The sequence below is a fragment of the Zalophus californianus genome, chromosome 14, assembly GCF_009762305.2.
Source record: "Zalophus californianus isolate mZalCal1 chromosome 14, mZalCal1.pri.v2, whole genome shotgun sequence".
Classification (NCBI taxonomy): Eukaryota; Metazoa; Chordata; class Mammalia; order Carnivora; family Otariidae; genus Zalophus; species Zalophus californianus.
This window is the reverse complement of record NC_045608.1, coordinates 16,278,407-16,304,246: the sequence shown is the minus strand read 5'-3', so window position 1 is coordinate 16,304,246 and position 25,840 is coordinate 16,278,407. Positions and strand designations below refer to the sequence as shown.

General features: G+C 52.0%; 1 protein-coding gene across 2 annotated transcripts in view; it reads left to right on the top strand.

The window, feature by feature from the left end:
* Positions 1–20,651, top strand: part of GCN1 (GCN1 activator of EIF2AK4) — a 57,913-nt gene extending 37,262 nt beyond the window's left edge. For both annotated transcript variants that reach the window (XM_027575845.1, XM_027575844.1), the window contains exons 38-58: positions 1,103–1,323; positions 2,534–2,602; positions 2,815–2,953; positions 3,043–3,239; positions 3,436–3,578; positions 4,667–4,784; positions 4,895–5,110; positions 7,096–7,260; positions 8,472–8,633; positions 8,916–9,008; positions 9,243–9,386; positions 9,483–9,752; positions 9,997–10,110; positions 10,567–10,797; positions 13,376–13,569; positions 13,710–13,824; positions 15,838–15,934; positions 16,277–16,425; positions 16,939–17,046; positions 19,107–19,325; positions 19,953–20,651. In XM_027575845.1, the coding sequence (XP_027431646.1) occupies positions 1,103–1,323; positions 2,534–2,602; positions 2,815–2,953; positions 3,043–3,239; positions 3,436–3,578; positions 4,667–4,784; positions 4,895–5,110; positions 7,096–7,260; positions 8,472–8,633; positions 8,916–9,008; positions 9,243–9,386; positions 9,483–9,752; positions 9,997–10,110; positions 10,567–10,797; positions 13,376–13,569; positions 13,710–13,824; positions 15,838–15,934; positions 16,277–16,425; positions 16,939–17,046; positions 19,107–19,325; positions 19,953–20,078 (3,290 nt within the window). In that variant the 3' untranslated portion in view covers positions 20,079–20,651. The remainder of the gene's footprint in view (positions 1–1,102; positions 1,324–2,533; positions 2,603–2,814; positions 2,954–3,042; positions 3,240–3,435; positions 3,579–4,666; positions 4,785–4,894; positions 5,111–7,095; positions 7,261–8,471; positions 8,634–8,915; positions 9,009–9,242; positions 9,387–9,482; positions 9,753–9,996; positions 10,111–10,566; positions 10,798–13,375; positions 13,570–13,709; positions 13,825–15,837; positions 15,935–16,276; positions 16,426–16,938; positions 17,047–19,106; positions 19,326–19,952) is intronic.
* Positions 20,652–25,840: the final 5,189 nt, after the last annotated feature.

Below are 25,840 nucleotides of genomic sequence, written 5' to 3'. Positions count from 1 at the left end.
CTGTTTCTTTGGGCTTGCCTGTTGTGGACACTTCACGTGGTGGGATCATTTATGGCTAGCTTCTTGAGCTTAGCATCATGTTTTCAAGGTTCATGCCGATAATCCATCATATGGATAGACCACATTTTGTTTATCAAGTCATCTGTTGAACGTTTGGATTGTTTCTGCATATTGGCTGTTCAAAGTAAGGCTGCTGTGAACCTTTGTGTACAAGGTGGTTTTCTTGGTTAGATCCCTAGGAATGGAAAGTGCTGGGTCATGGTATGGTAACTGTCTGCCTTTCTGAGGAACTGCTAAATGTTTGCCAAATTGGCTGGATCATTTGACATTCCCAGTAGCAGTGTGTGAGTTCCCATTGCTGACACTGTTATTGTCTGTCTTTTTGGTTACAGCCATCCTTGTGGGTGTGAAGTGGCATCTCATTGTCATTTTGATTTGCATTTCCCTAATGAGTAAAGATGTTGAATGTCTTTTCATGGGCTTATTGGCCATTTGCATATCTTCTTTGGAGAACTATTAAAATTTTCTGTCCATTTTTTACTTGGGTTATTAGTTGTTTTTTTTGAATTGTTGACCAGCATGGATCTTTATAGTGGTTAAATTCCCTGGGCTTGTGGAAAAGAGAAGCCAGGTATTTCTCTTGGCAGTTCTTTTGCTGGGCTGGCGGTGCCGACTCGGAGAGCTTGTTTGATCTGGGCTGGACTGCTCTGAGCATGCTGGGCTTCATTGCTACCACTCACTGCCTCAGTGGCCTTCGCTGTCTCACAACCAAACCACCCTGGGCTGCTGCTTCGGTAAGGAGGCACGCGGTGCCCAAGCAGTGGTCCCATGGAGGCTCAGTGCCCACTGAAGGTTGCCCCCAGTCATCCTGCCAGATCAAGCTGCGCCATGCAGAGGGGTGATGGCTGCCACCTTCTTCCTCATGGAGCAGGGATTGCTCTTTGCAAGCAGGCTGGCTTCCACAGCCGGTGCCTTGTGGGGCTCCGGGGAGGAGTATCCCCGGACTCCCTTCTCTTGCGACCCTCTGTAGTTCTGGGGACCCAGCGGCTTTGCCATGCCCGAGACTCGTATAAACCAGCCTTTCTCTTGTTTGGACATGCAGCCATTGCCCCAGTCCTGCTGGATGCCCTGACGGACCCCTCTAGGAAGACCCAGAAATGCTTGCAGACCTTGCTGGATACCAAGTTTGTCCACTTCATTGATGCCCCATCCCTGGCCCTCATCATGCCCATTGTTCAGAGAGCCTTCCAGGACCGTTCCACGGACACGCGGAAGATGGCAGCCCAGATTATTGGCAACATGTACTCCCTGACAGACCAGAAGGTAGCAGCCCAACTGGGATTGGTATAGGATAGACCAGTAGATGCTGGTTTAGGGCACAAAGTCCCTGCCCACAGTAGACACGGGAGGGCTGTGGGCTCTTGATCCCTGATTATGTTTAGGGGAAGAAAACCAGTTTGGGGTGGAGGGTGGAAATCTAGGCTCTCTGGGCATCTTGCAGAGCACAGTGGTTCAAGTTCTTAGTAGCTCAGCCCCCAGATGCGGCCATGCCCGGGCCCTTTTACAGACCGAGGGGAGGAAAGGCCCCGCCTTGGCCTGTGTTGGCAGTGTGGCTGCTGCTTTGACTGATGGTAGTTCTCTTGTCACAAGCATTTGCTTCTGTAAGCCTACAAATCAGGAAATTAGCTTAGTTTGGGAGATTTACTTGGTTTCTTTACATACTCCCTGGGGCTTGCACGTGTGAGCTCACGGTCTCCCACAGTCATGTTTTGCTTGCTGAGGCTCTGGGCACAAGAGATGCAGTAGGCAAGTCATGTCAATCCTAGAGAATTTAGGAAATGGGAAAATTAGTGAAACAACTAATCGTATCCATAGTCGTCCAACACTAAAACAATTACTGTTAATGTTTTTTATTACACTTACAAAATTATATTCCAGAACATAAGCTTATTTTTAAGTTACACTGAGTTATTCACAAAACTGGGGTTAATAGTTCTTTCATATTCCAACAAGTTTATATTCCATAACTTATATAATCTTGTCGGTCCTATACTGTCCAAGATTTTCTGCTATTTTAAATGATGCTGCAGTGAACATAAGGCTTTTTCTATATTTAAAACTGTTCCCTAAAGCTGAATGCTATACCAAGATACATAAACCTTGTAGGGTGAAGAATGGGAAGATGATAACATTGTTCTGAAAGGAAAGTGCCAGAAATAATTTCCTAGAGGCTGGGCAGGCCTTGGTCCTGGGACAAGGGCAAGAGGAGGAAGAGCACTGAACCCTAGCTGGGGGTTCTTTCGACCTATTGAGGGTGGGCCTGAGGTCCCTTGTAGGTTTCCCAGGCACTCACCTGGGGTCTCCAGGGAACCAGTCATAGGGGTTCCTTGCCAGGTGCCCATCCTTGCCGGCTCTGTGAGCAGCCCTGCTGAGCTCTCCTTGTCAGCGGAATGGTGAGGTCAGGGTCCATAGAACCAGTCCGGAGGAAGCAGGAGCCGGACCTCCACCCGAGTTACCTCTTGTGTTGTTGCAGGACTTGGCTCCTTACCTGCCAAGCGTGACCCCTGGCCTGAAAGCCTCTCTTCTGGACCCTGTACCTGAGGTGAGCCTGGGAGGAGAAGGGGTGGGGGCAGGAACTCATTATTTTAGTCCACTCCTCAGAAGATTGATTCCTGAGAATTCCGTATAGGTGCTTTTGCGTCTGTCTGGGAGAGGGGAGGAGACCCTAGGGGCCTCTCCCTGCTCCTGTGTGAGTACCTAGTTTTGAGACGCCGAAACTCCTCCCATCCTGGCTCTCGCTCGGTTCCCTGACAGGTGCGGACAGTGTCTGCAAAGGCTCTTGGGGCCATGGTGAAGGGCATGGGGGAGTCGTGCTTTGAGGACTTGCTGCCATGGCTGATGGAGACGCTGACCTATGAGCAGAGCTCTGTGGATCGCTCGGGTGCTGCGCAAGGTGAGGCCAGGGCAGGCCCAGGGGCCAGATGGGGAATGCTAGCTAGGGGTCCTCCGATCCAGTGGGTTCATTCTGTCCTTTTGTTGCAGGGTTGGCCGAGGTTATGGCTGGCTTAGGGGTGGAGAAGTTGGAGAAGCTGATGCCAGAAATTGTGGCTACAGCCAGCAAAGTGGACATTGCACCCCACGTCCGAGATGGCTATATCATGATGTTCAATTACCTGCCCATCACCTTCGGGGACAAGTTCACTCCTTACGTGGGGCCCATCATCCCCTGTATCCTAAAAGTAGGCACCAGGGACCAGGCTGAGGGTAGCATTATGGGGTGGGACAGGATGCACCTGCTCTTCTTAGAGTCAGGGCTCCCTGCCAGCTGGGACTGGATGGCAAGAATCCTCATCCTGCTCTCAGGGCGTCCCATTTCCTTTGGGTCTGGTGCCTGGGGGGAAGCGGCCCTGGCTGACCCAGCCTCTGTGTGCACAGGCTCTTGCTGATGAGAATGAGTTCGTGCGGGACACTGCCCTGCGGGCGGGCCAGCGGGTCATCTCCATGTACGCCGAGACGGCCATCGCCCTGCTGCTGCCCCAGCTGGAGCAAGGCCTCTTTGATGATCTCTGGAGAATAAGGTAAGGTCTTGGGTGGAAAGACCCAGTGGCCCCGGCTTTGCGTTTTGGGAACTCATGAGGAATAGAGAGAAATGAGGAGTAGAATGTTGCCAAGAACTCTCTCAATGCTCTTAACCATTCAGTGACTCTCCAGTTTTGTGTAGCAGTGTCTCGAACCTGATTCTCTTTTGGAAAGTTCGCTCTATTTAGTCCTTCAGTTTATATTAGAATTTTAAACACGAATGCTTTTTAATCTGGAATGTCGACTTTTGGGCATTGATTCCAAGGACAAATTTGGTCAGACACTTAGAGATATATGTAGAAGAATGTTTTTTGCAGTATGCTTTAGCATTCAAAAAATTGGAAGTTGGTTTAAAAAAAGCTGGCCCATCCACATGGTGAGCTTTTTATTCAGCCATTACAAAAAATGGCATAAGAGGACTACATTAGCTGACGCAGAAAGTGCCTCACCCTGTTGCTGACGGAACAGTGTAGGCCACAGCCTACTGCCTCTGGTGCGGGCCCACTTCCCACATTTGGTGGGAGTGTGTGTGTGTCTGTAGATGGCGATGTGTGTAGAGTGTCACCAGAGTATCAGGGAGGCTGCCTCGGTAGTGGGAGTTTGGGCAAATGTTTACACTCACTTTCTTTGTGTTTTTCTGTGGTTTTTGAATCTGCCTTGAATAGGGCTATGTTTTTGCAGTCATTAAAAATAATAAACCTAAAGTAATTGGAAGAGAAATAAGTTTATCCTTCTAGGCCTCTCCTTATGTGTCCAGTTCTGATGATCAGCATTCTTGGTTCCCTGTTAATTCTTCTTTCTGTACTCTCCCTCTTCTTCCCAACTTTTATTATAGAAATGTTCATATATGTTTTTTTAAAAATGTTGATTTTTCCCATTACTAAAGTAATACATATTCATTAGTAGAAAACTTGGGAACAAGATAATGTGGGGAAGTGTAAAGAAATGAAAATTGTCTAACGTCCCTCATTCCATGATAACCACCGTGAATATTTTGGGTGCGCTTCCTTCCAGTGTCTTTTTTACTCAGTTGTGCCCCAAGACTGTCCCTGTGGCTGTGTGACACTGTTTTTGGCATCCTCCTTAGGTTCAGCTCTGTTCAGCTGCTTGGAGATCTCCTGTTCCACATCTCCGGGGTCACCGGGAAGATGACCACAGAAACTGCCTCTGAAGATGATAACTTTGGAACTGCCCAATCCAACAAGGTGCGCACCTTGAGTTGGTTTTCCGCCCTTGGTGGGTAGGGATGTGCTCCGGCACTTGTGCTGTGGGGGCTTCCCCACCCTGTGTTCTCCCTTCTTTCTCACTGCCGCAGGCTATCATCACTGCCCTGGGCGTAGATCGGCGGAACCGGGTGTTGGCGGGGCTGTACATGGGCCGCTCAGATACCCAGCTGGTTGTGCGACAGGCGTCTTTGCATGTCTGGAAGATTGTGGTCTCTAATACCCCCCGCACCTTGCGTGAGATCCTGCCCACTCTCTTTGGGCTGCTGCTGGGTTTCTTGGCCAGCACGTGTGCAGATAAGAGAACTGTAAGTTTCTGGACCTTGCTTCTGATCCAGCATCAAAGGCTAGGGTGCCTAGGGCCGCCTGTCTAAGAGGAGAACATTTACTTACGTAGTCATTCAGTGGTTACCCTTAGAAAGAAAACAGCCAGATATTTTGCCTGCAAGATGGATTTATTCAGGAATTGCAGTCTGAGATATGTAGGCCATGGCAAAACTATAGGCAACTGTGGGGAACAAAGGAGTGGAATATTCTTTTATAGAGGGAAGGGGGTCTTCAGGAGGGCTGTTGGAAACAAAAAGCCTATTGGAGGAAACTGGGAGTTTGAAGTATAGTGACTGTTCATTGGCTGAGTTGTGATGGTGTCTCATTGGCTGGGCTGTTCCCCGGGGAGGAGAAAAATCTCCCTTCATCCTGCTGGGCCAGTAAAATATGTTTCTTCCTGTTCAGTCTGCAAGCTTCATCTTTTCCTGTTGGGTCTGCAATTGATGGAAGAGTCGTAGGGTATGGGAATGCCCTGTTCTGGCCTAACTCCCCCCGCCCTTTTTTTAAAAATTTATTTATTTGAGAGCGCATGCACGTACAAGGACGTGGGGGGAGGGGCAGAGGGAGAGGGAGAGAGAAACTTCAGCAGACTTTGTGCTCAGTGTGGAGCGAACTTGGGACTCCCATCTCACGACCCTGAGATCGGCACCTGAGCCAAAACCAAGAGTCAGACACCTAACAGACTACGCCATCCAGGCACTCCTCCTGACTCCATTCTAAAGGAGGTTTTCTTTTATTAATGTTCCCACAACGTGGGCGTCTGGGTGGCTCAGTCGTTAAGCATCTGCCTTTGGCTCGGGTCATGATCCCAGGGTCCGGGGGTTGAGCCCCACATCGGGTGCTCTGCTCTGCGAGAAGCCTGCCTCTCCCTCTCCCACTCCCCCTGCTTGTGTTCCTGCTCTTCCTGTCTCTCTCTCTGTCAAATAAATAAAATCTTAAAAATAAACAGATAATAAAATCTTTAAAAAGAAATTTTTCCCGCAACAAGTATTTATTAAGCATCTACTATGTGCTAAGCAGGGCCTGAAACCTGGGGATATAATGGGGAAGAAAGGCAGCCTTATCCTCATCCTTGTGAGCTACTCTCTGGTAGGGGAGGTGGAGGTTTATCAGATCGTCACACAAGCAGATGTAAATGCAGTTATAGTAAACGCTGCATGAGCGCCGCAGATGTGGTAACAGGGCTTTGTCCATCTGGGAGGGGCTGGGGAAGCTGCTCAGGGGAAATGATGCTTGAGGTTAGAAGATGGTTAAGTACTAACTGGGTGAGGTAGTGAGGAAAGCCTATTCCACACTGGGGGAAGAGGGCTTTAGATGCAAGGGCCAGGATGTGCAGAAGCCAACAGTAGAGGCTGGGCGGGGGCTGCTGGGTCTAGAATGAGAAACGGGGGTGAGGGTGTGAGTTGAGGCTGACCCGGGCGGGGGCGGAGCCGGGCCAGGCGGTTCTGTGGTTGGGAGGATGGGCCCAGCCTGGGCTCATGATTACTTCTGCCAGTCTCCTTTGGCCCACTCCCAACCCCCATCCCTGGCAAGCAAACTACATATTTGGCTCTAAGGAAGGGTTTGCATGAGGCCTCAGGGAAGATGGGGTTTTCCCCTTAAAAGCATTGTGCCCAGTTCAGCTCCCCTTGGGCAACAGTGCAGGGTTAAGTGATTTCTAGGCTCTGGTTATCAATTTAGGGAAACTGGCTCTTGACCGGGCATCATACGATGAGTTTCCTGTTCATATATAAGGTGCTAGTTCTTGCTTTAGGTTGTGTAGGTGTGTGTGACACAAAGAAATAATTGTGTTTTTTAGTGTTTTGCAAGTACCCTAGTGGCTCTTCAGGGCTAAGAGCATTTGGGGAAGTTAAGTCAGTGACTCAGATGAAGTGTAGGAGGTTCCAGGGCCCTCACTCTGGAGTTGCCTTCCGGGTACCCTGGGGTTTGCAGGGCATTGATGCTCTGGCTTGATCTCTGCTGACAGATTGCAGCAAGGACATTGGGCGATCTCGTCCGGAAGTTAGGGGAGAAAATCCTGCCCGAGATCATCCCCATCCTCGAGGAAGGCCTGAGGTCTCAAAAGAGCGATGAGAGGCAAGGCGTGTGCATTGGGCTGAGCGAGATCATGAAGTCCACCAGCCGGGACGCCGTGAGTGTCTTCTAAGGGCCCCAGAGGTGACCAGACGTGCAGGGCTGGCGGCAGGTTAGGGGAGAAGCTAGGCGGACTTCATCCTCAGGGACATGTTGCTGGCAGTGGGGCTGGACTGGAGTTTCCTTGTTCGTTTCCCAGGCTAAGAATGAAGCAGTGTAGAGTCCTCGAGTGGCCCAACGAAATTGGAGGTGATCTTTTTCTCACCGCTACTGAAGCTGCTCCAGATTAATCCCTTTCGTGTCACTACTGCAGTTCAGTTATAATGTGGGGTGTCCTTGGCAGGGAAGGGAGAGAGGGCTGCACGCACTCTTACAAGGAGTGTAGCAGATGAGTGTTAAGTACCTGATGGGTGGAAACATGTCATTTGCGGCAGTGATACTGTCCCATAGCAGCTGCATTCAAGGGGCTAGCGATCCTTGCCCTAAGCTTACTTTCTGAGGGTGATCCTCGGAACACTCCTGGGGAACGATTGAGCAGGCGTAGGACTCTCAGTTGGCATAAAAGCTAGGAAGTGGCCGGCCGGTCAGAAATGTAAGCACATGGCTTATTTGCTTAGCCTAAGTGAGCATCCTCCTCTGAGCTACTGGCCCCTTCTCCTGTGTGTATCAGTATAAGTGTTACATTTGGGGGTTTACATTTGCATTTGACAAAAAATACAAATTGTCACCAACTAGAGTTGTGATTCACTGAATAGTTACTGAGTCCCCTCAAAGGCTGAGACCTTGCTGCCAGTGAGGCCGATACATAATCAGTCCTCTGATTCGTAGTGGGCTTTGGTTTGGCAGGGGGGGGACTGGTTCTAGAGGGAGCAGAACTATCTTCAGCCCCACAGTAGCCCCAAAGGTGTCACCGAGGAACAAGTGTTTGAGTTGAGTCTTGAGGACTTGGAGTTTTCCAAGAGGATGAGCAAAGGAGAGAATCGGGGGGAGTGGGGTCGCGCCATGCAGGGCCTTGCCGTAGGAAGGAGCTCTTCTGGGAGATGGAGAGTATGTGGAGAGCTCACCTAAAAAACCGGGCTTCTCAGTCGTAGGCTGCATATCCTCTCTGCTATTTTATACTTGCTCATTTTCACAGACTACCTAAGTTAAAAGTCAAGCCAAGGGGGTCAGTGGTGGCCGGGCTGGGCCGGAGGTCCTCGTCCACCCCCCTTCACAGGCTTCTGCCCCTTGGCTGCCTCTGCAAGGTACAGCGCATGGGTGCTGTTGCAGGTCCTGTACTTCTCGGAGTCCCTCGTACCCACAGCGAGGAAGGCTCTGTGTGACCCGCTGGAGGAAGTCAGAGAGGCCGCGGCCAAGACCTTCGAGCAGCTGCACTCCACCATCGGCCACCAGGCTCTGGAGGACATTCTCCCATTTTTACTGAAGCAGCTGGTGAGTGGCTCTTTCACACACCTACCAGTTTGGCTTTCACTGACTTTGTAGAAGCACAACGCAGGGGGCTTATTCTGCCAAAGCAGCCGCAGTGTGGGCCCCCGAGGGAGTGGGTGCAACAGGCTCAGATTCGGCTCTGTGCTTCTCCTTCGACAGTAAGCAAGTGGTGCAGTGGGAAGGGAGGGAGGAAAGTGGTGAGGGAAGTTGGCTGTGGCTGGTCTAGACGGCCGGGGTGGGGACGGGAGCCAGCGCCTCAATTTTGCCTCCGATGCCTTTCTGCAGGATGATGAGGAAGTGTCAGAATTTGCCTTGGATGGCCTGAAGCAGGTTATGGCCATCAAGAGTCGTGTGGTGCTCCCCTACCTCGTGCCCAAGGTAAATCCCACCCCACAGCAAACCCCCTCTGGCCCAGAAACCACAGCCATGTGGTTATTCCTCGGCCTGCTGCGGAGACCTTTTCTGAGCTGAGATGCGGGGGGAGGCCAGAGGTGGGTGCCGGGGGCCCCGGAGCAGACACAGTGCCCAAGTAGCAGCGATGGGACCTCCCAGAGCTAGCACAGCTGCCAGCACGGGCCAGCGGTCACTGAACTGACCTTCGTCGTTCTGCAGCTGACCACTCCACCTGTCAACACCCGGGTGCTGGCTTTCCTTTCGTCTGTGGCTGGCGATGCCTTGACCCGTCACCTTGGAGTGATCCTCCCGGCCGTCATGTTGGCCCTGAAGGAGAAGCTCGGGACTCCAGACGAGCAGCTGGTGAGCATCATGATTACCCCTGGCAGCTTCCTAACAGCCGTCCTGGCCTGCCTCCGGAGGAGCTGTGCTCAGCCCGGGCTTCCCCTGTGGTTTCAGGAGATGGCCAACTGTCAGGCTGTGATCCTCTCAGTAGAGGATGACACTGGGCACCGGATCATCATTGAGGATCTGCTGGAGGCCACCCGCAGCCCTGAGGTGGGCATGAGGCAGGCTGCCGCCATCATCCTCAACATTTACTGTTCGCGCTCGAAGGCTGACTACACTAGCCACCTGCGGAGCCTGGTCTCTGGCCTAATCCGTCTCTTCAACGACTCCAGCCCGGTGGTTCTGGAGGAGAGCTGGGATGCCCTGAATGCCATCACCAAGGTGAGGGGGCTGCTGACCGCAGAGCCAGCTTTTGATTATAGACCAGTCCAGACGCTTTGAAGATTAGACTCTTAAAATAGCCCACGACGTACCTATCAGGCAGCTGCAACATTTACCAATGCATGGCCAATCTCTCTGATGCTCCCACCCACACCTTTCCCCTGCTGTATCATTTTGAAGCAGTCTTGGGAGGGCTGTACTCAGAACCCTGACATCCTCTCTGCTTTTTCATGCCTTCCCACAGAAGCTCGATGCTGGCAACCAACTGGCACTAATTGAAGAACTGCACAAAGAAATCCGGCTCATAGGGAACGAGAGCAAAGGCGAGCATGTGCCAGGGTTCTGCCTCCCGAAGAAGGTGAGTCAGGGCCCCGTGCGGGGTGCTACAGGCATGTGGCCTTCCTTTGCCTCCACCCTTGATCCTAGGTCTGTGTCAGGGCAGATGACTTAGTGTTCTAGGTGCTGTTCGACACCTTCACAGAAGCGGGTTTCTTCCCCATGGTGGCCATATGAGGACAGGGTCCATGCCGCCTTCAGTTTAAACTGTGGAGGCCACCTCAGCCAGAGCAAGTGAGTCACAGAGGTGGCAGCATGTGAACCTATGTGTGATGGGCCTGCCAGAGCTCCTCTCATCACTGCCCAGTCAGGACCGTTCCCCAGCCAGCACCTTCTCAGGCTGGGACCTCGACACCTGAACCAGTCTCTCTCATGGAGTCCCAGAGAGGGTGGCGGACAGGAGGGCTGTGCTTTGCGCAGGAGACCCCCGAGCCCAGGGCCTTTGAGATTGGACTCTCACTCGCAGTTCTCTTGTCAGGGAGTGACCTCCATCCTTCCAGTGTTGCGGGAGGGCGTCCTGACCGGCAGCCCAGAACAGAAGGAGGAAGCGGCTAAAGCTTTAGGTTTGGTGATCCGCCTGACCTCAGCTGACGCCCTAAGGCCCTCCGTGGTCAGCATCACTGGGCCTCTGATCCGCATCCTGGGGGACCGCTTCAGCTGGAACGTGAAGGCAGCCCTGCTCGAGACACTCAGCCTCTTGCTGGCCAAGGTGAGCCACCAAGGCGTTTATCTCTCGGTCTCTTCAGGTCTTAGAGGACAGATCTGCCTGCCATTTGGTGTCACATGGCAGCGAGGTGACGGCTCACAACGGAGAAACAGCATGGCTGAGGGAGTTGAGACGCTGGGCGCTAGACTCACACTACATAGTGATCAATTCCAGGTCCGCCACTTAGTAGTTATGTGGCTGGGACACCCTTGGGAGAGTCCAGTAACCTCACCTGTGATTTGGGAGTGCCGCCACTGCCTGCCGCGTGAAGAGCCGCGCAGCCCGGGGCCTAGAGGATGTACCTTTGGGCCCGCCGCCTGACACATCCTCAGCACTGCACACTAATGCTGGTTGCTGTTTTTTGAAGGACTGTTGGTTCAAAGCAAAAACCCAGGGCCACAGAAATACGATTACACATTTTTTAAATATGCTCCTGTTCTTTATTGCTGCCTCATAAAGTGGGATGCAGAGGGACTGACGAGGAAGGAAAAGGAAGTCTGAGAGCATCTGGAATAACTTCAGTCTTGCCAAAAGTGTAAGGAGCAAAGAGCCAGCATATTAACTGTTTTTGATATTTAATGGGGCAATTATTTAGCCCTTTAGGTATAAAAAAAATTATAAACAAAGCCAAGATTTGTTGTTATAAAAACATTTTTTTTTTTAAGTTCTTGAGGTTTGGAAACAAAAGCAAGCTTAAAATTTGTAACTTTTCCCCCCCCTTTTGAGGGAAAGGTGTGGGGAGCAACTTCCCAGATAAAACATGGCATTGTGAGCATCAGCCTTGCTCTAGAGAAGATGTTTTTTTTTTAATTCAGTATCATTTTCACCTGTGTTCTGTGCTGTTCCTTTTTAAGATTTTATTTATTTAATTGAGAGTGCTTGCGTGCACGTGGGAGAGAGAGCGAGCACACATGTAAAGAGGGGGACGGGCAGAGGGAATCTCAAGCAGACTCTGTGCTCAGCATGGAGCTTTGATGCAGGGCCTGATGCCATGACTCTGAGATCATGACCTGAGCCAAAATCATGAGTTGGACACTTAACTGACTGAGCCACCCAGGCGCCCCTGTGCTGTTCTTTTCTGTGTGGTTTTTGTTTTGTTTTTTTTTAAGATTTTATTTATTTGATAGCAAGAGAGCACAAGCAGGGGGAGCAGTAGAAGGAGAGGGAGAAACAGGCTCCCCGCTGAGCAGGGAGCCCGATGCTGGGCTCAATCCCAGGACCCTGGGATCGTGACCTGAGCCGAAGGCAGATGCCCAACCATCTGAGCCACCCAGGCGCCCCTTCTGTGGTGTTTTATAACTCTGTACAAATGGAGCCCTGCCCTCACAGACTTTGTCTCTTAGGCCATGAGTTGATGTCGTCCATGGCCAGATGGTTCCTACCTCCGATTTATTGGCTTCACTTCATAGTGTGCCTCCCAGCAGCCTGCAACCCCCCAACCCCGGTATTTCCACACCTCCCAACAGCTACTTTGATTTTCCCAGTCTTGGGAGGGGTGACTTTCTGAGATCATTTGTTTCATAGGATTGTTCTGAGGGCTCTATGTCAATGCTTAGCCCATATTTCGACTGCTCAGAAGATGGCACCTACCCTTATGTACCTAGTCCATTGCCCTGTCTTGGCCCTGGAATAGATCTTCGGTGGGGTGACAGCTGTCATCCTGTCCCGCTTTTTTTTTTTTTTTTTTTAAGATTTTATTCATTTATTCATGAGAGAGAGAGAGAGAGAGGCAGAGGGAGAAGCAGGCTCCCAAGGAGCAGGGAGCCCGATGCGGGACTCGATCCCAGGACCCTGGGATCATGACCTGAGCCGAAGGGAGACGCTTAACCAACTGAGCCACCCAGGTGCCCTCTTTCTTTTTTTTTTAAGATTATTTATTTGAGAGAGTGAGTGAGAGAAAGAAAGCACGAGCAGGGAGGAGGGGCAGAGGGAGAAGAACAAGCAGACTCCCCGCCAAGCAGGGAGCCTGATGCGGGACTCGATCCCAGGACCCCAGGATCATGACCTGAGCCGAAGGCAGAGGCTTAACTGACTAAACCACCAGGCTCTCTTCCCTTTTTTTTTTTTTTTTTTTAAGATTTATTTATTTTAGAGAGAGAGAGCTAGGGGGAGGGGCAGAGGGAGAGGGAGAGAGTCCTGAGCAGACTCCGAGCCAAGTGTGGAGCCCAGTTCAGGGCTCGATCTCATGACCCAAGAGATCACAACTTGAGCCGAAACCAAGAGTCAGTCACTTAACCTACTGAGCCACCCTGGTGCCCCACTGTATTCGGAGATGGAGGTTTCAAGTCACTTGTCCATGTGGACTGGTCTCCACTTTAGCCAACTGATGGCTTCCTTGGAGGAGGTGAGGTGGTGGTGGTGCTGGTGGTCCTCTCCTGCCCCTCCTAGTTCAGTGAAGGATGCTGAAAATGGGACTGAGCAGAGCCTGTCTGTGCCGGCGTTCCTCTCTTATGGAATATCTATTCCTAGCCTGCGTGCGGGAGCTTGTTCCACCCATGGTGGTTTATGATTCCTGCCTGTAGCACGCGGTGGCCTTGGACTCCGCCACAGCTGTGCTTTCTTGTGTGGGTCTCTCGAACAGGTTGGGATTGCCCTGAAGCCCTTCTTGCCCCAGCTGCAGACCACTTTTACCAAAGCCCTGCAGGACTCCAACCGGGGGGTACGCCTGAAGGCTGCTGATGCGCTGGGGAAGCTCATCTCCATCCATATCAAGGTGGACCCCCTCTTCACCGAGCTGCTGAATGGAATCCGTGTCATGGAAGACCCGGGTGTCAGGTGAGGGGCCGCTGGGGCAGTGCTTGGCCGTGAGGAGGCCAGGTAGCTGCTGAAGCTTCCCGGGGCTGGGCTGGGCCTGTGTGGGTGGGAGCAGTGGTAAAGGAGAGCCGGGGTTTAAGTTGGGTGCGTTGGTTCTGTAGGGACACCATGCTGCAGGCCCTGAGGTTTGTGATTCAGGGAGCTGGGGCCAAAGTGGACGTGGTCATTCGGAAGAACATTGTCTCACTCCTGCTGAGCATGCTGGGACACGATGAGGTACGGCCGCAGGTGGACGGCAGGGCTGGTGGGCTCAACTGGTTCCCCTTCTCTTTGCTTTGGTTGGCGTCTCTGGTTTGTGTTAGAAGGACTGAGTACAGCTGCCGCCTGCTCAGTGGTAATGATCATTCCTGACGTTCCCATCACCCTTTACGGTTTACCAAACATTTGGTTGTGAGGGAGCCAGGGCGGGTAGTGTTGGTGGTGGTTCTGCTTCACAGATAAGGTAAGGTTTTCATGGTAAGGAAAGTAAGGATCTCTCGTTAATTTGCTGTCTAATTTTAAACAAGCTACTTTTCTTTTTTGCCCCTCATTTCCCCATGTGTCAAAATGAAGAGGTTCATTTATTGGTTCAGGAAACATTTGCTGAGACAAAGAGTCTAGCGCAGAGGTGAAGCAGGTATGGTCATGGCCCTTAAGAAATTTGGCCTTTGGTGTCGGGGACCAGCTGGGAGGTCTTAGCCCTGTTGGAGAGGTTGAGACCGACCTGGGGCCGCACCCTAGTGAGCGGTGGGGCCAAAGCCAGAATCCAAGCCCTGTGACTCCTTGTGCTGTCTTGGTTCCATCCGCACAGCCCTTCCTTCCCCAGCCTGGAAGTGTAAGTTAAGTACTCATTGGCTGCCCAGTGCTGTGGCGGGCCCAGTAGCAGGTTGGGTCTATGGGTAAGAATTTTCTCTTTCTCCTTTGACAGACAGCCCGCTGTTGGGTGGCCTAATTTACACTTGTGAGGCCAATCTCTGGAGCGAGCCTCTGGGTTCACGTGGTTTGCGCTTCATTGTGCGCCCACGTGGGGCCGGCCCTTGTTGCCGCTGGGCTTACCACTGCTCTGGAAGTCTGGCCCAATCCCCAGCTGCTGCTCTCTGACTAGAGCCTCCGCCTTCTCTCCGGGTGCAGATGGGAGACTCTGCCTTCCTTTGGTCACAGTCTGTCAGGATTTTTACAGGGCCATGCCCAGTGTAAGCAAAAGTTAGTGTTTAGGCCAATTTGCATTTCACCACAGTGGCGCTTAATATAGATCCCATTGGAGAGAGTGGGTGTTGGAGAGAGCCAACTTTAGTCTTGCTGGGCACCTGGGCTTCTGCTTAGAGCTCAGAGGCCCAAACTGTGGTCAGATCGTTCTCCCCCTGCTCAGAGCTTCTCCTGGATCATTGGTGGCCAGCCAGGGTGCCAATCTGGCATTAACCTCTCAGCAGGTCGTTAGCCCTGGTTGGTTGGTTGGTTGGTTGGTTGGTTTTGAGGGAGGCACATCAGGTTGGCGCTTATTGATAACATAGCACGTAACTTAAAATCTGCTTGCTCACTCTTCCGTAGTTAGCTGGCTAGGGAGGAGCAGCAAGGAGCAGGTTGCATCTGGCTGATTTTGACAGAAAATGCTCAGCTTTCACTTGTCTTCCTTGGGTTGGTTAGTGGCTTCGTAGGACAAACCCGAATAATGGAGGTGGTGCTAGGGCAATGATACAGTAGAGAGGTAGCAGGGCGTCGCTCTGGACACGAGATGACACACAAGGCTGGCGGGGGGCGGGGGGGCTCAGGAGGAGAGGCGCTCTGAGCCGTTCTCTAGCTGACGTTCAGTGACATGGGCCGGGGCCGCCCCTCTCTGTGCTTCTCCCTGCCTCCCAGGGCTGTTGAGAGTAATTGAGAGAACACACTGAAAACATTCCCACTTTCTAAGAAGAAAGGTGCTCCATAAATACGGTTCTTGTTGCTATTACGGTGATCGTTACCGTATGTACACACACTGGCGTTTTCTATAATTGAGTGGAGTGCTGGGTGTGTGGGGGTTCGCTCCACACCCAGTGGCGGTTGCGGGAATGGCCGTCCCGCTCTGGCAGCAAGAGCCCGAGTGCCTGGAGCAAGGACAGGATTTAGCGCTCCCGATTTGCCTTGTTCTGCAGCCTCCCCTGCCCTCCATCCTGGGCAGAGGGGTTGCCTCCCCCCCCCCCCCCCCCCGCCCCCGACCTTGGAGCTGGTGGTGTGGCTCCCGCCGCCTCACTCCCTTCTGTGCCCTGTCAGGACAATACCCGTGTCTCCTCGGCTGGCTGCCTGGGGGAGCTGTGTGCCTTTCTGACTGAAGAGGAGCTCGGCGCTGTTCTTCAGCAGTGCTTGCTGGGTAGGTCTCCTCTGCACTGGCGAGCCCCTGCAGGGCCTGTCTCCCCTTTGCCTCGGGAGGGTCTTCTGGCAGCTGGCCTCTTCTGGGGAATTGAGCTCTTGAAACAAAATGGAGTTTCCAGGGGTCCTGTAGGCCCTTGCATCTCTGCTTAGAGAACACAGCTGTGAGTCTGAAGCAGCTTGAGAGACACCTCTCCTTAACTTGTCACATTGGACAGGGAGGTCCGGGTGCAGTGTGGACTGGGATTTCCGCTGGGCTCAGGTGGGCTAGGCCTGGGGGCTTCACGGGTGGTAGGGGCATACTGTAAAGTGCAGGTTGATCCAGTTGTGTCCTTCCACTCAGCGGACGTGTCTGGCATTGACTGGATGGTTCGGCATGGGCGGAGCCTGGCACTGTCCGTGGCTGTGAACGTGGCTCCCAGCAGACTCTGTGCGGGCAGGTATAGCAGTGAAGTTCAGGACATGATCCTCAGCAATGCCATGGCAGACAGGGTAAGGCTTAGGGGCAACCAGACCTGTCCTTCCCCTTCTCTAGCCCAAATTCCACCGCTATAGCCTTGTTGTCGTAGCATGGCCGGGGGTGTTGGGCGGGGGCTTGACCCCAGACTGGGCGGTGAGAGGCCTGGGTTCGAATTTTGCCTTTGCCAGTGATTTTCTGTGCCCTTGGGCCAGCCACGACTTGATCTCCTTGGGTCTCAGTTCCATTGTCTGTAAACAATGAGGAGTTTGGGTGGGAGCATCTATAGGTCCTTTTGAGGTCAGAAGGTCTCTGAACTCCACTCCTGGAAGCCCGTGACATAGGCTTTGTCTGCCTCTTAGCCAGGGCAGCCTGTCTGCAAGAGAGCTGTCAAGGAGTCTTGGATGTGAAGTTGTTTGTGTGGGGGGGGTTGCTTGTGTGAGGGGCCAGGGTCCTGGAGATTACTGGGGACGGGACAGAGCCTGTCCCTGCTGCTCTGAGGAAGGGGCAGGGTGCCGCCCCATCCAGCTCTCTCCTCCCCCCCACAGATCCCCATTGCGGTGAGTGGGATCCGGGGCATGGGCTTCCTGATGAAGCATCATATCGAGACAGGAGGAGGACAGTTGCCAGCCAAACTCTCCAGCCTGTTCATTAAGGTGAGTAGGGGCAGCCTGGCCTGTGTGAAGGGCCCGTGACCAGAGAACACTGGAAGTGTGCTGTCAGACTGGCTGTGCTGGGGAGATCTCCGTACCCTTGGGAGTGGAACACAGAGTGGTTCTCTGTGCTTTTTTCTCTGGAAGAATGCCTGATTTCCTGTCAGATTCTCAAGTAGACCTGCGACCACAAGTCAAGAACCACTATTTTAGGGATGTCTGGGTGGCTCAGTTGGTTAAGCGACTGCCTTCGGCCCAGGGTCCTGGGATGGAGCCCCGCATCGAGCTCCCTGCTCAGCAGGAAGTCTGCTTCTCCCTTTCCCACTCCCCCTGCTTGTGTTCCCTCTCTCGCTCTCTCTCTGTCAAATAAAAATCTTAAAAAAAAACACACACACACACACAAAAACCACTATTCTATATATTTTTTAAAACATTTCTTTGTTTTAATTTTATCCTTTCTCAAACATGTGCTGTGGTATCACATCATGGTTTAATTTGCATTTGTCTGTGGCTAATGATGTAGAACACATTTTTTTTCGAGATTTTATTTATTTTTAGAGCTTTGAGAGAGAGAGCAGGCGCACATGTGAGTGAGGGGAGGGGCGGAGGGGGAAGGAGAAAATCTCGAGCAGACTCCACATTGAGTATAGAGCCTGATGTGGGGCTCGATCTCACGACCCTGAGATCACCACCTGAGCTGAAACCAAGAGTGGTGGGAGGGTTAACCGACTGCCCCAGCCAGGCTCCCCTGTAGAACAATTTGTATGTGCTTTTTAGCCAGCCCCACATGTACTTGGTGGAGTGTTTATTGACATCTTTTGCCATTCTTAAAATTGTATTCTTTCTTTTTTTTCATTTTTTTTTTAAGATTTTATTTATTTATTTGACAGACACACAGCAAGAGAGGGAACACAAGCAGAGGGAGTGGGAGAGGGAGAAGCAGGCTTCCCGCGGAGCAGGGAGCCCGATGTAGGGCTCGATCCCATGACCCTGGGATCATGACCTGAGCCGAAGGCAGACGCTTAACGACTGAGCCACCCAGGCGCCCCTCCTTTCTTTTCTGATACTGAAGTGTTGAGAGCTATTTATGTATTCTGCACATAAGACCTTTAAGAACCACTCTCTTAGGCATTTTCTAGGCATCTGGATTTAGCAAACTTTGGGGCAGACCTGGGTTCAATTCTTAATAAATCTTTTCCTCCCCACCTCCTTCTCATTGGCATGGCACCTACCGTGGTTATTGTGGTGGCTGCAGGGCCCCAGTTAGGAGAGCTGGGGAGCCGGACAGCACCCTGCCGCCTGTGTCATAAAGTATGCTGCTCCAGCATTAGTGTGCACACAAATCAGAACCAGCATCTGCATTCTAAGAGGTGGGGCCAAGTGTGAGACTCTGCCTTTGTAACCAGCTCCCAGGTGATGTTGGTGCTGCTGGCGTGTGGCCCTTGATTGAGTGGTGAGGTTCCTGCAGACCCGGGAGCCCCACTGAAAGTTCTCAGGGCCCCCATTAGATCGAGCTCGTGTGACGGCTTCACCTTGCACGCGGCTCTTCATCAGTGTTTACATAGGATCTTCTGTGCACCCGGCTGGGCTAGACCCTCCAGGCCTGGAGGTGCATGGGGCAGACAAGATCTGTGGAGTTGGAGATGCACAGAAAGCCTGCGGGGATGGGGAGGACCCTAATTTAGAGAGGGTTGTCAGCAGAGATCTCTGAGGGGGACATCTGAGCTGCAGCCTGAAGGAGGAGAGGAGCCAACCATGTGAGGACTGGGGGCAGGCACGTCCCGGGCAGTGGGACCAGCCAGTGCGGAGGCCCGAGGGTAGGAAGGAGCCGGTGTGCCTGAGGAAGTGAAAGCCCCATGTGGGCCAGGAGTTGTGAGCAAAAGGGAGAGAGATGGGCCGAGTCACAGCTTGTCTATCACCCACCCATGAGGGGGAAGGCAGGCCTCGGAAGGGAGCAGTGGGGTCAGTTTCCAGGTGAAGAGGGAGTGTCAGGGTGGAAATCTGGGCTTCCTTGAGAAACAGACTGGCTATGCCTGATGAAAAGCTTGTGGTCCTCTTCACAGTGTCTGCAGAACCCATCCAGTGACATCAGGCTCGTGGCAGAGAAGATGATCTGGTGGGCAAACAAGGACCCGCTGCCTCCCCTGGATCCCCAGGCCATCAAACCTGTCCTGAAGGCTCTTCTGGACAACACCAAGGATAAAAACACTGTCGTGAGGGCCTACAGCGACCAGGCGATTGTCAACCTCCTCAAGATGCGGCAGGGCGAAGAGGTGTTCCAGGTGGGTACCTGCTACAGCCGCTCGGCTCGATGCTCTCCTCCTGTGCGGCATCTTTAAGTATCAGGCTACACTCCGCCACCCCGTATGCTGAGTGTTGGGGGCAGATTGTGGTCAGGTGACTGGTCTAGTGCCTAAAACAGTCCTCTGTTCCTGTGGTGTTCAGGCTTCTTTTGGCAACAGAGCCCTTTCTCCAGATAGAGTGTCACATGGCACCCAAACCTATCAAACCAAGCCCAGGAGGGCCGCCTGGTGAAGCCCAGAGCCCTGCTCACGCATTCCTCTGCCCCCAGGCACCTTCTTTTTTTTTTTTCTTAATTTTTAATTTTTTAAGTAATCTCTACACTCAATGTGGGGCTTGAACTAACAACCCCAGGATCAAGAGTAGCATGGTCCACAAGTTCCCCTCCCCTGACAGAGCACCGAAAACCCTCCCTGCCCCCACCCCACCCGTTCTCAGCACAAGAAAAGCATGAGGTGTGGTTTACTTGGCTTCCCAGACTCCTTTATTTTGTCAGATTCCACCCTAGCACTTCTAGTTCTGAGGTTAACACTCATTTTTGCCTTGGCTTGAGGAAACCTGAAGTCAAGTTTTCTGACAGCGTCTCCTCCTTTCCGTCTTCCCCACAGGCCCTCTCCAAGATCCTGGATGTGGCCAGTTTGGAGGTGCTGAATGAGTGCACCCGCCGGTCCCTGAAGAAGCTGGCCAGCCAGGCCGACTCCACGGAGCCCGTGGATGACACCATCCTGACCTGATAGGCCTGGGCCCCACACGCTGGGCTCCACCTCTTTGTTCAATGTTTTCATTTTTGAAAATACGTTTGTTCCGATGGGGAGCTTAGGAGATGGCGTTCCCAGAAAGTATTTTAATATTTCAACAGACCACAGCCAAAGCCTTAAATCAAACCCACACACAACTGAAAATTGCCTCCTCCATCTCTCACCTTTTTCTTTGGAGAAGAGACGAAAAAGCACATGGGTGAGCCTCACCAAATGGTAGCCAAGAGCTATCATCCAGCTGAACATGGCTAGGTCTGGAACAGGTGGGGTCAGACTTCCGGTTCCTCTTCCCCTGTGCTTGAGCTCTGCTTCAGGAGCCAGTGCTACCAGCCTCTGCTTAGATCCTGAGTGGGGCACCGACCTGTGGAGGTTGGCCCGGGGTTCTGTGTCTTGGCGTGGCTTTGCAGTGTTGTGCGGCCTGATTGGATCTGACCCCGGTCGGGTGAACGTGACATGGCACCCTCGCAGTTCACAAGTCAGGGAGGGGTACTGGTTCAAATGCGGGTTGTTTGAAGGAGGAATGTTTAATAAAGGCTTTGATTTAATCTTGATATAAGCAGATTTTTTAAAATCTCTAAGCCAGCCATTAAACAGGAAGCTTCATGCACCAGGAATAAGGCAAGGCTTGCAGCCGTTCTCGTGAGCATCGGCAGCACTCTGGCTTCTGGGTGCCTCTCCTGCTCTGGTAGGTCTTGCAGAAATCTACACGCTTCTCTGTCCTGAGGTTGGGTGTTCGGGAGGTGTGCGGCCAGGCCCGTGATCTCACCAAGTACGGAAAATGCAGGGGTCAAATTCGCCACTTGCCGGCTTTGTCCTGACTCAGAAAGGTTGGCAGCTTCCGGCAGTCAAGTTTAAAAGAGAAGTCCATCCCCTCTGTGGAGTAAGAACGAGCCACATTCCTGGAGTCAGAGGACTTGCTGTAGGAAAGTAAAGCTGCAGCTCAGCATCTGCCTCCTTTATGAATGACTTCCTTCCTCCTCGTTCTTAGAAGGCTCGTGGTCCACACGTCCTGTCTGATGGAGCACACAAGTTTTTCTGGGCTGTTTCCCTCTGGGCCCAGTGACGCAAGTTTTTCTGGGCTGTTTCCCTGGTCACAATATGGAATAAATCTACCGAAATGACTGGCCAGAGCTGTAAAAGAAAGGAAAACTAAATGTGGTGGTAGCGAACTCATTTTGTAAAAGATCTAAAATGTACCAAAAAAGAATCAAGGCGTGGCTTATTAATGCAGCAGAGGTAGAAAGTAGCCCCATGACTCAGCACTTCTGATGAGTAAGGCAAGGTGACCTCTGAGATACTTCTGATGAAATCCTTGCTTTCTATGCCCAAACCTTCTGTGTCACAGGACTTCCTATTTTCTTGCAGCAGGCATGGGCTCAGCTGGCTCAGGGTAACCGTAGACTCCCAGGGCTGCAGGGGCGCTGGAGAGGTCGGCTGAGTCAGTCCCCAGAGCCAGAGCAGCCAATGGGGGCAGCTTTTGGTAGCCATGGTAACTGTTCCCTGCTTCTGGGATTCAGATGGTCATCAGCATCCTCTCAGCTGCCTGGGGCTGATGTCCAGCAAGCTGTCTGCACATGTGGTCAGCTCTGCCAGTCAGCCAAGGGTGGCAGATGAAGTTTCTGTGTGAGGGGGCCGCGGGCTGGGAAAGCTCTGTAAGCTCTGAGGTGTGGTCTTCAGTGTTTCCTCCAAGATCTTAGAACAGATGCTTTCGTCCATCTTTGGTGTTCAGCCCCCGGTGTGGAAATTGGGAGGGAAACCTGATGTACTGAGAGGTAGAAGACACTGAGTAAGCAAGATCCAAAAGAAAAACACCAGGTTTTAGTTCCAGAAACTGGAGGAGGGTGAGATGTCTCCGTTCAGGATGGACGGATGGAGGTTGATTCACAGACAGAGATGACTCAGAGTCTCCCAGCGCATGTTGAATTGCTTTCCCTGAGTCTGCAGGGGGGGCGTGGGCTCCCGGGAAGTGAGCCTCAAAGGGCTGTCACAGGCCTGGTGGTGGAGCAGGCACAGAGGACCGTGTCAGCCCAGAGGGAGGCCTGGCACCCCCAGAAAGAGCAGCCCTGTGTGAACACCCCGGAGGAAGTGGTGCTGAGCTGCAGAGAAGCAGAGCTGTTTGCCCTTGGGCAAGCCGTCCAGCCTCTCTGGGCCAGTGTTCTCATCTGTAAAATGAGGGATTTGGGATGGAAGCTCTAAGAGTCTCTTGTTCTCAAAGTTACAAAATGATTATAACTGATGACATTTGGCATTTTTTCATTTAATCCTCTCTGCCTATGAAATAGGTTCTCTGTGGTTACTGTGCTCCAGAGGAGAGGATTTGGGAGAGTGAGCAGTCATTCACCTGGGGTCATATGGCTCACCAGTGGTAGTCTGTCCCCAGAGCATACATCCCTGGCTTTGCTCTTCTGTGCTGGCTAGTTAGGCCCTAGCATTTTCCATTCTTTGTAGTGGTGCCTCCAGCCCTTTCACGTCCTCGTGCTGCACACAGTATGTGGCTGAGCGGCTCTGGGTGACTGGCCCAGGGCTCCCCCTGGATGCTGTGCTGGCTGATCGATAACCTCACCCCATTCATAGGACACTTGCTTTAGAAAAGACACTTATTCCCGAGGACTCAGTGATCCTTGAGGGAGGAGACCCCCATCTTTCTCTTTGTGCCTCTGAAAGGCAGTGACAAAATAACGTGCCCTTAGCTAACCCAGGGAGAACTAAACTGAGCCTCTAACTCCTTCACCTAACTCTGGGAGCCTCTGGGATTCTGGGCATCAAGATTATTTTAAAATGTGGGAGAGGGTGACAGGCTTCACATCCATTCTGGGAACCAAACCTCCAGGGAAGTTCCCTTCGGCTCCTTGCTGTGATGCCCGCTTGGGAGAGGGGCAAGGGACCTGTGGGATTGATTCTTCTGTTTGCAGGGATTTGGAGATAACATTTTACTGAGAGCAGATTTTTTTTTTTTTTTTTTTTTTTAACATTACCGAGAGCAGATTCTGAAACAAAATCGGTCGTTAGGACTGTTTTTCTTTCTTTCTTTTTTTTTTTTTTAAAGATTTTATTCATTTATTTGACAGAGAGAGACACAGCGAGAGAGGGAACACAAGCAGGGGGAGAGGGAGAGGCAGAAGCAAGCCTCCCGCTGAGCGGGGAGCCCGATGTGGGGCTCGATCCCAGGACCCCGGGATCATGACCTGAGCCGAAGGCAGACGCCCAACTGCTGAGCCACCCAGGCGCCCCAGGACTGTTTTTCTAAGTAGGAGGCTGTATGGACGTGTGGTAAATTGCTTCAAGCCTTTCTAAATTAGAACAATAGGGAGAAACAGGAAAGGCCTCACTGAAAGATCTAGGTCCTGAGAGGTTTTTAAGGAAACGCAGACGGCGCTTTCGCTCTGTATGGTGTACTGCTGGGGAAGCCGTGTGAACTTGAGGGCAGGTTGGAACCTTAACTTCACCTCTTGATGGTAAGCCAGGTGACCCAGAGTATGTTCCTCCACCTGAGCCCACATGTCCTTATCTGTACGGTGACGGGACGGTCGCAGGCTGGTCTGCGCACTCCACGAGGCCTGCAACGTGGGAGGTGCTCGCTTGGTGGATGACGAGCGTGAAAACAAGCCATGTCAACGGGAAGGGACTGAGCCACAGGCACCATTAGTGTGACAGCGGTCCAAGTTCTGAGCTCTTAGGAGTTCCTGCTGGGCCCAGAACTTGCAGATGCCTGGTTAACTTTTTGAGCCTGAGGTGTAAAAATCTCCGAACTTTTTTTTTTTTTTAAAGATTTTGTTTATTCATTTGAGACAGAGATAGAGAGCATGAGCAGGGGAAGAGGCAGAGGGAGAAGCAGGCTCCCCGCTAAGCCAGGAGCCCAATGCAGGGCTCGATCCCAGGACCCTGGGATCATGACCTGAGCTGAAGGCTTTTGGGGTGCCACCCAGGCGCCCCAAAAGCTCCGAACTTAAAATCAGATGCTTTTTGAGAAGTGATGATTACCCTGTTTGGATCTGTGATGCAGCGTGAGAAGTGTGTAAGCACCAGGCTGGGTCTTCCCTGTGCCTGGGCAGGAAAGCCCTTTACCATCGTTGTTTGAGCGGTGCCTGGGAGGCCCGAAGGGGCTGGTCCTTGTTTTAGGAGGATGAAAGTTGAGGTACAGATGGAAAGGAGCATCTCTAACGTCATGTAGCCAGTTGGCTTGCAGAAACGGAAAAACCTTTATTTCTCGATCCTCTGGTCACCAGGCCCCAGGGCCGTTCCATAACAATAATTTGGGAAGGTGAATCCAACGAGAGAAACTAGCCCAGTTGTTGGCATGCGGTTCTGTGGAGTGACTGAATGGGTTTCACTTCTCCTAAGAGACGGAGCCCAGTCATTCCCGAGGGCTTTCTGTGCTGTCCCCCAGTTGTGTCAGGAGGGTTCCCTGCTGCCTGTCTGGCTGGAAAGATAGTGTTGATACTAACAAAGCTCAGGAAACTGGAAAAACTGGTCCAAGGATTATCCCATCAGTGGGCTTTGTGTGTGACACCCCTGAGTGTGCCCCGCATGGGATGCACCGTCACCTTCTCTGAGACCGATTTCTCTGGTTGAGGTGGCATCAGCCGGTTGGAAGCTACATTAGATCCTTCTCACCATTTGGACTCCCATACAAAAGGGAGGTGGGAAGCTGGGTGCAGCAGTAGCTAATCCAGCATTTCTCGAACATACTGGCTTTAGGACCCCTTTACACTTTGAAAAATTATTGAGGACCCCAAAGAACTCTTGCTTCTACATCTCTTATTTATTGATACCACTGTCAACATCAAAACTGGTCAACTTTTATAAGTTGTACTCTTTTAAAATAAGCCTATTACATGTTACCATAAGTAACCATAACAGAACTCAGTTTTCCAGAACAAAAGCCATTTTAATGAGGAGAGCGGCATTGTTTTACATTTTTCACATATCTTTAATGTCTGGATTTTCACGTCTGCTTCTGCATTCAGTCTTGCAATATCACGTCATGTAGTCTCTCTGGAAACCTTACTATGCACTCATAAGCAGGCGAGCGTGGAAAAAGCAAGTAACATCTGAGTCTTATGTAACTGTTTTCACTTCGCAGATCCTTTGAAAGGGTCTTAGGGAGACTTGAGCTCCCCAGGCCACACTTAGAAAACCACAGATCTAATCTAAAAGAGGGGAGAGAAATCCTACCAAAGTGTTTGGTTGGGAGGGCGGGGGGAGGGGGTTTGACCCTGTGTTCCAGTGATGCCCCAAACTTGGCCCACACCCCACGAAACGCAAAATCAAGAGAGAGTTCAACTGCATTATTTCTGATGTTCCTTCTAACTCACCAGTTCTCTGTGTGGCTTCACTTGAATGCAACAGAGACACCAGTGCCTGCCATGTGCCGGGTCCCTGAGAGCACCAGGATGGTCCCTGCAAGCAAGGAACTTAATGCTCACTCGATTGTGGGGGCTACCTGAGGGCAGGGCAAGGCCATTGCCAAGTCTCTCAGAATGGCAGCAGACATCAGAGATGGGATCAAGGCCAATTTCCAGTTCCATCAAAATTTCCTTTATTCCCTCCCTCTTGGAGGGACACGACCAGTTTGTCCAGGGCATCCCATCTTGGCTCCTCATTTAAAGTCCCTGGTGTTCAGTTCCCCTGCCTGTTCTCAATTCTTATTTGCCACCTGCTTGTACCTACTTACAATCGCAGCATGTCTGCCTCTCCCACTACCCGTGTCAGCAGCTTGATTCCATTGCTCGCCAGTC